Source organism: Eschrichtius robustus, chromosome 7 (genome assembly GCF_028021215.1).
Source record: "Eschrichtius robustus isolate mEscRob2 chromosome 7, mEscRob2.pri, whole genome shotgun sequence".
In the NCBI taxonomy this organism is placed as follows: domain Eukaryota; kingdom Metazoa; phylum Chordata; class Mammalia; order Artiodactyla; family Eschrichtiidae; genus Eschrichtius; species Eschrichtius robustus.
This window is the reverse complement of record NC_090830.1, coordinates 82,306,875-82,321,326: the sequence shown is the minus strand read 5'-3', so window position 1 is coordinate 82,321,326 and position 14,452 is coordinate 82,306,875. Positions and strand designations below refer to the sequence as shown.

Genomic DNA, 14,452 nt, shown 5'->3' with positions numbered 1-14,452 from the left:
GCTTACTATGATCCCATTTGCTTGTCTCCTGGGCCCTAAGTTAAGGAAGCGCTGGGTGGCAAACTTGGGGTTTCCTGAGTGTCATTCAGTATATCCCTGCTGTCTGAGTGTAGTGCTCACGAAGGTGAGGCCCACACGGTGCCTTTGGCTCAGATGGAGAGACCTCTGAGCCAGCAGCGGGGCTGTGGACGGGCACTGCCCTTCGCTGGAATTCCCCCAACCCGTCCAGGAGCGCCATGCCACGCCTTCAGCATCTATAGATGAGGCGTGAAGCGAGCAGCCCGGATTCAGTCCGTCGATGTGTAGTGGGGCTGGGACTCCGAGCCCAGTTAACTGACTCCCAAGTCAGTAGTCTCTCTGTCCTGAAAACCTACCTGTGTGTCGAGAAGCCCTCTAACCTCCTTTCTGGTTGGTTTCAGGGGTGTCTGAATGCATCATCATGGGGATCCCCATGAACATTGGAACCGGGCTCTTCAAGCTGCTCCACAAGGCTGACAGGGACCCAAGCCCTCCCAGGAGGCCCCTGATCTTCGACACAAGCGAATTCCACATCCCCCTTGTCACATAGTCCAGGGAAGAGGGGACCGTTCCTGACCTCGGCTCCTTGTCGTCTGGAAAGGGGCTGGAGGCCAGCAGCTGACTCGTGAGCTTTGTGCTCCCCAGGACCGAGGCCCTGCCGTCCCCACCATGCTGGCAGTCAGAGAAGGCCCCCGGCATCCTAGGAGCCACTCACCCAGTGACCCAGACCACAGCACAGTGGTTGCTGGGGAGAACCGGGATTTGTCTGTTTGTTTGAAACCTAATTAATCTAGGGACAACTCAGCACCTCCTGCCCACTCCACCTCCCTGGACTTGCGAGGAGCCCCCAGCCCAGCATCTTTGCTCGTTCCCACATCACCTGCCCCTCCATCCACTCAGAGAGGTGTCCCACCCTGATCGGGAGCCAGGTCTAAGCCCCAGGGCCAGGGCACATTCTCGGTTCTTCCGTTCCCCAGTCATGCTGCAATCTCCAAGTGTGACATACTAATGTAAATATTGTTACTATTATTTATTTGTCCACTTTGAAGAATTTGCAGTTTTTATTGTTATTTTGGTTTTCCTTTTGAAACCAAGAAGCTATAGAAACCAAGAAAGCCAGCTTTGAAGCGTCACTGGAAAAGCTGGTTAAGCAAATGGGACCGTGTAGGATTTGTAACTGAGCTGAAACTGTCGTGAGGCCGCGCTGCTCTGAAACATCTTTTGCAGACCTCCCAGCTACCCTCTTTTTGTCTACTTCCGACCCCCATAGTCGGGGCTGAACCTCATGACAAGAGGCACACCCATCCTTCGTGGCCTGGAGACGCCTCGCTGGAGTGCGGGGCCTGCTGAGGTGGGGACTGTCGTGTACACAGAGAGGAGGAGTGAGGCTGGTCCAGGCCCCCACACCGCCTGGGCGGCATCCACACCCTCCTGCGGAATCTGCATGTGTGCCCTGCCACCTGCGGCCGAAGAGCACGCAGGGCAGTTGCAGAGCCGGGGGCCTAGAAAGTGTCCCAGGGGAGTGGCGGGAGAGGGTTCTCCCGGAGGGTGCAAGCAGACACCAGCTCTCGGGGCTGAAGCGGTCACCCAGACAGGAAGGGCGAAGGCCTGCACAGGAGTGGGTGCCAGCTAGGGTTGGGGACGCGCCCCAGGTGGCACAGCAGGCTCCTCAAAGAGGAGATCTGTGACAGTAGAAAGCACACGTTGGGCTATGAGGAGATAACCAACCGGGCATCCCGGGAAAACCTATGTTTAACTGCCTGCTTGGGCTTCTGCCAGTGACTACACCATCACTGGTGGGTTTTTCAAGGCTTATGAGGGGGTTTTGTGCGACATAGGAAAGAAATGTGTGTAGCTTGTCTTCCAGAGAGCACAGGGGTTTGCTTCTGGAGACGGTGGTTCTTTGTGCTGAATTTGCTCCTGGGGATTGGCCCAGGGCCACGGAGAAGGAACTGCGGCAGCTGCAGATCTACTCCCTCTGGAGAACGCTCCATGGATCCTTTCCTCCTTCCTTCCCTGCCCAGAGCCAGGTTTATCGCTCTGGCTCTAACTTCCCTCCCATGAGGACTTGGAAAACCAAGGCTGCTTGGTTGGAAGTGAGACGATAGTGAAACCTGGGGCTTTGACCCTGCTTTCTGGCTCCGTGCACTTGAGAAGGAAGGTCTACTTCTGAGATGACAGCCTGTTCATCTCAGTGTATCAAGCCCCTGGAAGAAACAACACAAACCAAAGAGATGGGCATCTGTTGAGCAAGAAGATGGTTTGGATGATTAAAGAGATGGATGTGGTAAAAGAAAAAGTAGGGGAGAGTCAAAGAATTCAAGCAGTATAATGTACTTACCTTCTTTGGTCATTCCCTAGTTGACTCCCCAGGTTCTGAGTTAGTGCCACTAAGGCACTTAGCGTAACCCTTGGTTCTTGGGTCTGTGTTTGGGATGAGTGCTTTCCCTCCCATACTGACGTGATTTTGAGTTAGGAATTCCTGACCTGAGTGACTTCGTCAATGCTCAGGCTTAAATTCTGTTAAAATTAGTTTGATCCCCACGCCCATGAGGTTAACCTACAGATTTCTCTTAGGGTGCCAGTGATATGAAAAAAGGCCATTTTTCACATTCAGGCCCCCCCACATCTCTGAACTAAGGTGGCCTGGTTGAAGACAAAGTGTTGAGTGCATTAACACGCTTACTCAGGGTCGCCCCATGAAGCCTCACCACGGATTCTGCTTCTCTCACCCAACCTGCCAAGAGCCACAGAGCCACACGGCTGGCTTCCTGGGAAGTAAGCCACAGCTGATCAGATCCAGGACTGCTGGAATCCACGCAAGGGCCAGGGAGGGTGGAATTGGGTGGCGGGAGGGAACACCAGTGCCCACCTTGCTCTGTGTGACACATACGTGAAGTGGGGGGGAGGGACCGTGGCATCCATGTGCTGCTGTGAGTAATAAAGGCGGCACTGGGACTTCCCTGGCAGTCCAGTAGTTAGGACTCTGTGCTTTCCATTGCAGGGGGCACGGGTTCCATCCCTGGTCGGGGAACTAAGATCCTGCATGCCACCCGTTGTGGGTGGCCAAAAAAATGTTTTTAAATAAAAAAATAAAGGCAGCACCGCCAGGAGCCTCCTCCTGCCTCGGCGAGCACTCCCTGACTCCCTGCGTGAGACCTGTAATTGCAGTGGCTGCAGGCCCGGGCTCGGGTTCAGAGCAGCACGCGGTTCCAGGAAGGGGCACACCCCCAGTGAGGAGTGAGATACCCTCCTCGTGGTGCTGCCAGCCCTGCTGGGCCCATAGGCAGCGCTGGCCAGTAAACCCTACTCCAGGTTCCCCACTGTGCGTCCCAGGGGTGGGAGTTAAAATTCTCCCTAATGTGATCATCCGCCCTGCCCTGGCCTCGGACTTTGTGCAAGCACCGAACTCAAACACCAGATAGCAGTGTATTCTCAAGAGTGAGCTCAATAGAAGGTGAGGATTTTATTGTGGCCTGTTTGGAAGAAATAAGAAAAACACATTTAAATTCCGTCTCATCCGTTAGCAGACACATGTTTCTGACTGGTGATCTGTCCAGTTCTTGACCCTTTTTCCATCCTTCGTACCAGGGGCTCAAAAGAGCGACCGACTCAGTTACGGTCCCCACCCCCTACCCCCCCATTCTCCCCACTTTGTTCAGGACTTTGGGGGTGGAAGAGACATTCTGGAGTCTTTCAGAGTCTGTGTCAGAGTTAAATAAATTACAGTGCTGTGTTTCTATTTCAGGGTTTATCCATTTGTATTCACATTGATTCATGTCTGATTGAATCTGACACTATGTGGAATGATGATTTTTCTTGAATTTTTGTTGTCTCTTGGCAGAACTCTCTTTTTCTACCAAAAGTCAAAAGAAGAAAACTTGTTACACAAAAAAGTGTAGCAGTTCATCCCTGTGGGTTGTGAAACAGGGTGATTGGGATACATGTGAGCTTTAACTCCCAAGATAATATTCCCGCCACAAGCCCACCTCTAGAGGTAAGCAGTGAGCACCCAGCGCTCCCCCCACCCCAGTGTAGCTAATTCAAACCCAGTGGGACGCAGCAAAGTGACCCCCACACCCGTGCCCTGGAGATGCCACCTGGCCAGGATCAGGTGTCTAGCTTAACTGTTCTTTCATTCTTTCGACTAGTAAAGGCCTGCTATGTCCAGAGTCTTGTCATAGGTACTAAAAGTACAGCAGTAGACAAAACAGGTAAATCTGATACTAATGCATCTAAAAAGAATTCTTCAGCAGAAAGGGGTGGAGCAAACTTGATAAAAATGTGTCCAGCACAGGGTAGGGTTAAAGCTGCAAAATTCCATATGACCTAGCAACCCCACTAGTGGACATATATCTAGAGAAAACCATAGTTCAAAATGATATATGCTCCCCAATGTCCATTGCAGCACTATTTACAATAGCCAGGACATGGAAACAACCTAAATGTCCATCAACAGATGAATGGATAAAGAAAATGGGGTGCCTATACACAACGGAATATTACTCAGCCATAAAAATGAATGAAATTGTGCAATTTGCAGAGACGTGGATGGACCTAGAGACTCATACAGAGTGAAGTAAGAGAAAATTATCGTATATTAATGCATATATGTGGAATCTAGAAAAATGGTAAAGATCTTATTTGCAAAGCAGAAACAGATGTAGAGAAGGGGGTGTGGGATGAATTGGGAGATTGGGATTGACATATATACACTATTGATAACTATACACACTATTGATAACTACGTATAAAATAGATAACTAATGAGAATCTACTGTATAACACAGGGAACTCTACTCGGTGCTCTGTGGTGACCTAAATGGGAAGGAAATACAAAAAAGAGGAGATATATATATATGGCTGATTCACTTTGCTGTACAGCAGAAACTGACACAACAGTGTAAAGCAACTATACTCCAATTTTTAAAAAAAAAATGCAGAATTGAGGGCCTGGCTCCTTTGGGTAGGCTCAGTACCTCAGGCCTCACCAGGGCAGAGAATGGTCCCTCTGAGCCAGCACAGCCCCCAGGTTCCAACCCTTTTATATAGGCCCTCCATGCCCCATTTGGCCTTCCCTTGGGCCTGGATTCTGGAGGGTGTTCCCTGAGCAGAGGACGTGAGCCTGTAGTTAACTGGGAAAGGATGCAGCTATCCTTATCCCACCACCAACATAAAGTTAATAAGTGGATATTACGCTTTCGTTCTGTGCCAGGTGGTGTCCTGAGCCCTCAGAGAAAGTCCCTGCATGCATGGGGTTTACCATCTGATCAGGTCGTCCGGGTCGTCTTGTGGTTAAGAGCCTGGGTTCAGACTGTCGGAATTCAAATCAAAATTTCCCCTTTTTATCTGGTGGCCTTGAGCTAATGACTTAACCTCTTTGCCTCACTCATTTATAAGATAGGAATGCCGTTTATTGGTACCTAACTTATAGGGTCATTGTGAGTTTCAACATGATTATGCATATAAGGTCTTAGTACAGTGCCTGGCACAGAGTACATGCTCATTAAGTATGTTTGCAATTATGGTGACTATCACTATTTTTACTGAAAAATATGATTTGCGAATTCACAAGTAAAACCCAGTCCTCTGACCCTTTTTAATTCACTCAGATGGAGCTGTCTTTTGCGGCCTTGGAAATAGGGTCTCCCTAGACATAACTCCTGGCTCACTCTCTGCTCAGTCAGTTCCTGGGAAGTATTTCACACGAGGGACAAAGAAGGCTAGGGAAGGGAACAGACATTTAGCAGTCATGTGGCTGAGGGCTTGAACATTTTCATTTAGGCCATGAAGTAAATGTGATCTCATTTGAAGGGTTGTGGGTAGTAAGTCCAAAATAACTCAGACTTTTTATACAGAGATGTGGATATTGACATATTTATTTACATAGGTGTATTGTATAACAGGGTGTCCCTCTCTTTAAAAGAGAGGTTGCCATTGAAAAATCGTCAGCAAAGAATATATTAAGAAATTGGTAATAATGGCCACTTCTGGGGATAGAAACTGGAAGACTGAAGGGTAGAGGCATGAGGTGACTTACTTTCCACTCCTTTCTAATGTTGTACTTAGGTACTTAAGTACTTAGGTATTGCCCTTTTTTTTCTTTTTAAATCAATATCTGATGGTAAAGGAATCAAGTCATCTCGGAGCAGACTTTGTTCTGGAAAGTGATGAGTGTCCTGTCCTGAAAATAGCTGAGTGATCCCTTCCAGTTATATAAACATAAATCAAGTAGGCAACAGATATTCAGGGAGGAGGACATCGTTATCAGGATAAGTTGACAAGAAATCTAAGTTAACACAGCCTTGGGACTTCCCTGGCAGTCCGGTGGTTAAGACTCTGCATTTCCACTGCAGGGGGTGCGGGTTCCATCCTTGGTCAGGGAACTGAGATCCCACGTGCCGCATGGCGCGGCCAAAAAAAAAAAGTTAACACTGCCTTAAATACCTAGGATTTTCTTTTCTGACATAAAAAGACCACAGAGGGCATTCCAGGATTGATATAGCAGTTTCACAAAGCTGTGGGGGACCCAGGCCCCTCCCAACCTCCCCTTCCACCAGCCCTAGGATACGGCCCAGCCCTCATTCCTCATGGTCCAAGGTGGCTGCTTGAGCACCAGGCGTTAGAGCCAGAAGAAAAGGGGGAAGAAGCGTAGCACTTCCCTTGAAGGAAAGTTCCCAGAAGTTAACTTGGCATTTCTGTTTACATCCCCTCAGCTGGAACTAGCCAAACCGAGTTCCCAAGGAGGCTGGAAGATGGTCTTTGGGTTTTGGGTGGCCATGTAGGGGCTTCTGTTAGCAAAAAGCATGGAGAGGAGCAGAAGTGGGCAACAATTGTGTCTGCCTGTGGAGTATCAGGACTTTTTGTTTTTTGTTTTTTTTTTTTGCTTGACAAAAGTTGGGAAATTTCCCTAAACCCCTCAGAACTGGAATGTTGCTGGGGGGGTGCAACCATGGAACCTCTTCCTCTTCAAAAGGGACTGAGACAGCCCCCCCACCCCCCCGCCGGCCCTTCACTCTCCCCTTTCTTTTCCCTTTCTTGCAAATTTTACGCCTGAGTTTTTGTTGTTGTTTAATAATCTGACATTTAAGGGACTTCCCTGGTGGTCCAGTAGCAGGGGGCCTAGGTTCAGATCCTTGGTCAGGGAACTAGTCCCACATGCCACAACTAAGAGTTCACATGCCGCAACTAAAGATCCTGCACGCGGCAACAAAGATCCCGTGTGCTGCAACTAAGAACCAAGGCAACCAAATAAATAAATATTTAAAAAAAAAAATCTGACATTTAAATTAGATCACATTCCTTAGTAGACTGTTCAAGATGTCTCTAGACTGATGGAAAATGTAACGGTCAAGCGTTCATTCAATAAATAACACTGTTTATTGCTCGCCTACTATGTCCTGGCCCCAGTACCAGGTGCAGGGTATTAAGTGGTGAACACTTCCATGGCTCCTTTCCTTACGGAATTAATGTAGTCACATCACTATCCAACAGAAATATACTAGAAGCCACATATGTAAGTTAAAATTTTCTAGTATCCACATTTTTTAAATTGTGAACTTAATTTTAATAATCTACATAATTCAACATATCCACAATATTTCAACATGCAATCGATATAAAAATTATGAATGAGGTATTTTACACTCTTCATACTAAGTTTTCAAAATCCAGTGTATGTTTTACTCTTAACAGCACATCTCAAGTTTCAAGTTCTCAGAGCCCATATGTGGTTAGGGGATACTGTATTCAGATTGAAAAGCAGTCTGGACAAGACAGTAAACAAATGGACAATTACAAACCGCGCTAAGAATCAAGGAGACAGCTGCAGTGATGGAGAAGGAAGAGGAGGCCTCTGCGAGCAGTGACAAAGCTGATTCCTGAAGGATGAGCAGAGCAAGGGTATGAGCGTTCCCAGGCAGAGGGGCCAGTGCGCAGGAAGGCCTGTGGAAGGAGGGAGCCTGGCCCCCCAAGGGCCGCCAGTGGGAGACCAGCCACATCATCTCCAGGAGCTCTGACCTGGGGTCTGAGCTGAGGCCAGGCCCCAGAGAGTGCCCACGGCCTCCTGTCCCTCCTGAAGCTGCCCACTCGGCTCCTCTACTCACTGCCCGAGGAACTTGCAGTGAATACCTCTTGAGGCTTAAACTGGCCTGAAATCATTTTCTGTTGCCTCTGAACCTGGCCCCAAACCCAAGACCTATTTTTTTTTTTTTTTTTTTTTTTTTGGCCGCACCACACAGCTTATGGGATCTTAGTTCCCCGACCAGGCATTGAACCCGTGCCCTCAGCATTGAAAGCACAGAGTCCTAACGACTGGACCGCCAGGGAATTGTTCCCAAGGCCTATTTAAAGGTGGATAATCTACACTCAGAGAAGTCAGAGAGAGGCTAGTGTAGAAGGACTCCTCTCACCACCTCCTTAGGAAGCTTGTTGGCACAGAGTAACACTTGGTATGCAATCTGTACACTGTGTGCCTTGGACCTGTGCTTCCAAACTTCTCCATTTCCTTGAGGGGAAGCCAGGAGTGAGAAGAATCACGCCACTGCGCCCTTCCGTCTGCACCACCGCTGAAGAACGGGCCATCACATAGCACTTGAGGTTGACATTAGAAATAAAATAAACCGGACTCCCCAGATAGACTCCACCAGTCTCCCAGGCGCTCAAGACAAGCGGTTTTTTCAGTTTTCTGTAAAACAGTACTCAGGGTAGGTACGAATTTGCAGGTTTGCTGATAAATCCATTGGTCCAGCAGAAATACTCCTGGACTATCCAAGACTCAAGCTGTAGTCCTCACTCTGCCTGCCATTAGCAGCACTGCCTTAGGCACGCTGCTTCCTCCTTTTGGTCTCAGTTCCCCAGTCTGTAAAATGGACATTAAACCCTCAGCCATGCCTGTCTGCTTTAATGCATCTTCTGAGGAATCCAGGAAACTGGAAGACTCAACTGTTAACTGTGCTGCCAGAACACATGGAAGGAGCTGGTCACAACTGATGGAGCCTCCAGTCTTCGCCAGTTCTTCTCACACCTCACTCTTAGTCCCCTGGGCGAATTGTCCCAAGACCGCTGTCCCAAGAGCTGGGCCCCAGGAGCCCCAGCCCTTGTGGCGGTGCATGCCACCGCTTATCCTGGCACTCTCTAGCCCCCTTCCCTAACCCTGCGCTTAAACCACCGTTTAGCCTACAGAGTTAATTATTTTGCTAATTATATCTCCCCCAGTAGAATGTAAGCTCCAGAAGGACAGGTATTTTTGTTTGTTTTATTCGCTGCTGTAACCTCAATGCTTAGCACAGTACCTGGCATGTAGTAGGTGCTTTAAAAATATTGTGGTTTTTTGTTGTTGTTGTTCTTTGGCTGTGCCGCTCAGCATGTGGGATCTTAGTTCCCCAACCAGGGATAGAACCTGTGCCCCCAGTAGTGGAAGTACAGAATCCTAACCACTGGACCGCCAGGGAATTCCCTAAAAATATTCTTTGAATAAGTGGGGTGGATCCAATCTGAAATTCCCTCTCAGTAGAGTCAGGGAGTGAGGGCCTTGGAGCCCAGCAGGCGTGGACTTGAATCCCTGCTCCTTCACTTTCCAGCTTCCTCGCAGCTGCCTCTCGTCCTGAGCCCCCAGTCCCATTAAGCATCTCCTGCTTGCTGCAGGATCTATTCAGGGATTGCAGGAGCCTGACTGCTGCTTGTCCTTGCACCACTTCCCAAAGGCTCAAGTCCACCTTTGCTGAGGGAGGCCCCCTCGTAGCGCTAGAACCAAGGGCGAGGGGCCCGGACCACCGCCTCCTCCCCTCCTCCCATTTCTGCTTGCAGGCCTGGGCCCCAAGCCTGGCCCCAAACATAAGAGCCGGAGCCAAATGCTTCTAGCATATACCACCGTGGGTGATTTATTTAAGGGTCTCCAAATAATCACTTAAGTGTCACCATGGCAACCTGAAGAGTTGCCATGGAGATTGGAGCAGGAAACGTCCCCATGGAGACCCCTGGGAGACTCTCTAGGAAATCATTACCAGGTGGATGGGGCTTGGGAAAGGGGAGCTGGACAAATAAGGGAGCCCCACAGTTCTGTGTGCTGGCAGGAGAAGGGGGGGTGAAGGGCCAGGGTGGGAAAGACCAGCTTAAAAAGGCAGCAAGTTAATGATCTCCACCGACTCTAAGGGACCCGTGTGGTAAATAACTTCTATTGTATGCACAGAATATATCTGAAAGAAAAGACAGGAAACTAGTAAAAGTGGTGGCTCCCAAGAAGGGGGTGGAGGAGAGAGATTTTTCACTGTATGTTCTTTTGTATACTGTTTGAATTTCTTTTATTATAGGTATGTAGATATTAAATATTCCAAAATTAGGGACTTCCCTGGTGGCGCACTGGTTAAGAATCCGCCTGCCAATTCAGGGGACAGGGGTTCAAGCCCTCGTCCTGGAAGATCCCACATGCCGCAGAGCAATTAAGCCCGTGCACCACAACTACTGAGCCTGCACTCTAGAGCCCACGAGCCACAATTACTGAGCCCGTGCGCCTAGAGCCCATGCTCCACAACAAAAAGAAGCCACTGCAGTGAGAAGCCCGTGCTCCACAACGAAGAGTAGCCCCCGCTCGCCGCAACTAGAGAGAAAGCCTGCGCGCAGCAACAAAGACCCAACGCAGCCAAAAGTAAATTAATTAATTAACAAAAAATAATAATAACAGTTTGGTAATGTTGTATAATAAAGTTAATCTCAAAAAAATATAAAAGTTCTCATCACAAGAAAAAAAATTGCAATGATATAAGGTGATGGATGTTAACGAATCTTACTTTAAAAAAAAAAATTCCAAAATTAAATAAGTTATTTACAGAGCATTTACTATGTTAAATATATTATATCCTCAAAACAACTCCATAAAGTAGGTATTACCCCCATTACACAGATGGGGAAACTGTGGTTCAGAAAGTGGCCCACAGTCACGCAGATCAGTGGGAATCAAACCCAGGGCTCTCCAGCACCCCTAAGCAAGTCTGGATTCTATGATCTGCTACTGACATGCTGAGCACCTTTAGGTAACTGTCACCCCTCTGGACCTCACTTTCCTCACCTATAAAATAGCTTGGCACTTTGGACTGGATGAAGGCAAACGTGCTGCTACCTCTGGCATCCTGTGACCATGGCTCTTTAGAAGGATTTCTAAGCGCTCTTATCACAGCCTGTCTCTTCCTTTTCCTCTCCCTCACCCCACTCTCTAATCCCACCCACAGCAGTGGATCTTCAGGGTTCTAAGGGAAACACATAAAGAACTCAGAATGTCAAGCCAGAAGGACTTGGGTTTTTTTTAATATTTTTAAATTTATTTACTTTTTTTTGGCCGTGCTGCACAGCATGGGGGATCTTAGTTCCCCGACCAGGGATTGAACCCACACCCCCTACCGTGGAAGCACAGTGTCTTAACCACTGGACCGCCAGGGAAATCCCCAGAAGGACTTTTGAAGAACCTCTAGATCCTGTCTTAGCAAAGGAGGAGGGTGTGGCTCATGAGAGGGAAGGCGAGCCACCAGGGAAATGGAAACCCAAACTGTGAGATCCCTCCGCACACCCATTAAGATGACTACAGTCAAAAAGACGAAGGGTAACAAGTGTTTGTGAAGCTGAGAAATTGGAACCTTCATACACTGCTGGTGGGGAAATTGGAAACTTCATACACAGCTGTAAAATGGTTCAGCTGTGTCTTAGCTTGAGCTGCTACAACAAAAACCCACAGGCTGTATGGCTTAGGCAACAGACATTCATTTCTCACAGTTCTGGACACTGGTAAGTCCTAGATCAAGGTGCTAGCATATTCAGTTCCTCATAAGGGTCGTCATGCTGATTTGCAGACAACCACCTTCTTGCTGAGTCCTCACATGGTAGAGAGAGGAAGCTCTGGTATCTATTCCTCTTCTTAAAAGGACACTAATCCCATCATGGGGGCACCACCCTCATGACCTCATCTAAACCTAATTATGTCCCAAAGGCTCCACCTTCTAATATGTTAAGGCTTCGACATATGCATTGTGGGGGTCAGGCAAACATTCAGTCCATAACAAGCCACTTTGGAAAACAAGTCTGGTAGTTGCTCAAAAGGTTAAACATAGGTTTACCACATGACTCAGCAATTCCATGCCTAGGTATATTCCCAAGAGAATTCAAGAATATTTTAACACAAAAACTTGTACATGAATGTTCATGGCAGCATTATCTGTAATAGACAAAAAGTGGGAAGAACCCAGATGTCCATCAGTGGATGAACAGATAAACAAAATGTGCCATAGTCATAGTGGAGTATTATTCTGCCACAAAAAGGAATGAAGTACTGACACATGGTACAATGTGGATGATCCTCAAACACATTACACTACGTGAAAGAAACCTCTCACAAAGGATCACACACGACCACATATTAAGTGATCCTATTTATATGAAATGTCCAGAATAGGGAAATCTATAAAGACAGAAAGTAAATCAGTGGTTGCCTAGGGCTGGGGGGATAGGAAGGTTGGATGGTGACTGCTAATGGGTATGAGGTTTCTTTATGGGGTGGTGAAAATGTTCTAAAATCGATTGTGGTGATAGATGCACAACTCTAAATATTCTAAAAGCCACTTAATTGTATACTTTAAATGGGTAAATTGTAAGGTGTGTGAATGATATCTCAATAAAGCTGTTTTAAAAAAGAGAGTGAGATGGACTTCCCTGGCAGTCCAGTGGTTAGGACTCGGCGCTTTCACTGCCATGGCCCCGGGTTCAATCCCTGGTCGGGGAACTAAGATCCGGCAAGCTGTGTGGCACAACTAAATAATAAATAAATGAATGAATGAATGAATGAATGAATGTGAGAGGGAAATTACTACCCCAAGGTCACACAGCCTTAGTGGCCACTCTAGGACCTGCCTCCTGGCCAGCCTCCTCTCACCCCTTCTGCTCTGTATAAGAGGGGCCAGCAGGGCCTCTAGGCTGCCTCCGAAATGAGCAGGTGCAAACTACCGGGGGCTTCATATTGTGCCCTCCTACCCCTGCCCACCAGCCACAGCGGCATTCTTTTTTAATTGAAATATAATTGACTTACAATGTATTTGTTTCAGGTGTACAACCTAATGATTCGATATTTTTATACATTATGAAATGATCACAATAAGTCTAATTACCATCTGTCAGCATCAGAGTAGCAGTCTTTAATAAACTGGACAGCCTCAAGATTTCATTTGGAGAAAGAGTTCCACAGCCAAAAGGAAAAAAAAGTAAAATTTCAAAGCCATCAATGAGAGAAGGTATTAAGGAGGGAAGGCAAAGTGATTAAGAACCTGGGCATCAGCCTTGTAGGAAGCATCTCTTCTTATTCTGATGCTTTGACATCTTGGGGCCTATGCTGACCCTGAAGAGACTGTGCTTCTCAGGAGTAGCCAATTCCGAAAGATAGTAAAGGGCTCTCCAGTGAGTACACCTTCTATGTGCAAACTAGTCAATTCAGACAGAGCCCATACACCAACCATCCTCTTTATCAAGACCTTACAAACTCTCACACTCTGGGTGACTATTTCCCTGTCCTAGTCATCCCAGAAACAGGTATCAGACAACTAGGGGCAGCCCTATGCCCCAGAGCCCACTGAAATTATTCAAACTAGTCAGTCCTATGGCTGCATACTTGTCTCACCTGTGTTTCCTGCAGAAACCACAATAAAGGCTCTTGCCCACGTTCCCTCTCCCCTCCTGCCTCCTGACTGACTGACTCTGGTGCTTCCTGGCGTGACCCTGCATGGTGTGCCCCCTCCTCTTGGGAACTGTGACTAATATACTATCTTTTCTTTCTTTTTTTTTTAATTGAGGTTTAACTGATGTGTAACATTATATTAGTTTCAGGTGTACAACATAATGATTCAATACTTGTATGCAGTCTGCCCTCTGTATCCAAGGGTTCAGCAACCATGGATTCAACCAACCGTGGATCAAAAATATTCACACACAAAACAATTCCAGAAAGGTCCAAAGAGCAGAACTTGAATTTGCTGCACCAGCAATTATTTACATTGCATTTACATTGTATTTACGACTATTTACATGACATTTACATTGTATTAGGTATTATAAGTAATCTACAGATGATTTAAAGTATACGGTAGGGGCTTCCCTGATGGCCCAGTAGTTAAGAATCCGCCTGCCAATGCAGGGGACACAGGTTCGAGCCCCGGTCCCGGAAGATCCCACATGCCGAGGAGCAACTAAGCCCATGCACCATAACTCCTGAGCCTGCGCTCTAGAGCCCGCGAGCCACAACTACTGAGCTACATGCCACAACTACTGAAGCCTGCCCGCCTAGAGCCCACGCTCCGCAACAAGAGAAGCCACCACAATGAGAAGTCTGTGCACGGCAACGAAGAGTAGCCCCCGCTCACCACAACTAGAGAAAGCCCGCGCACAGCAACGAAGACGCAAC

At 47.6% G+C, this 14,452-nt stretch overlaps 1 protein-coding gene across 1 annotated transcript in view; it reads left to right on the top strand.

Moving 5' to 3' along the window:
* The window catches only part of POLR3A (RNA polymerase III subunit A), a 52,742-nt gene extending 48,982 nt beyond the window's left edge, over positions 1-3,760 (top strand). The window contains exon 31 of the mRNA XM_068547966.1: positions 420-3,760. Coding sequence (XP_068404067.1) covers positions 420-568 — 149 coding nt within the window. The 3' untranslated portion in view covers positions 569-3,760. The remainder of the gene's footprint in view (positions 1-419) is intronic.
* The last annotated feature ends 10,692 nt before the right edge of the window (positions 3,761-14,452 follow it).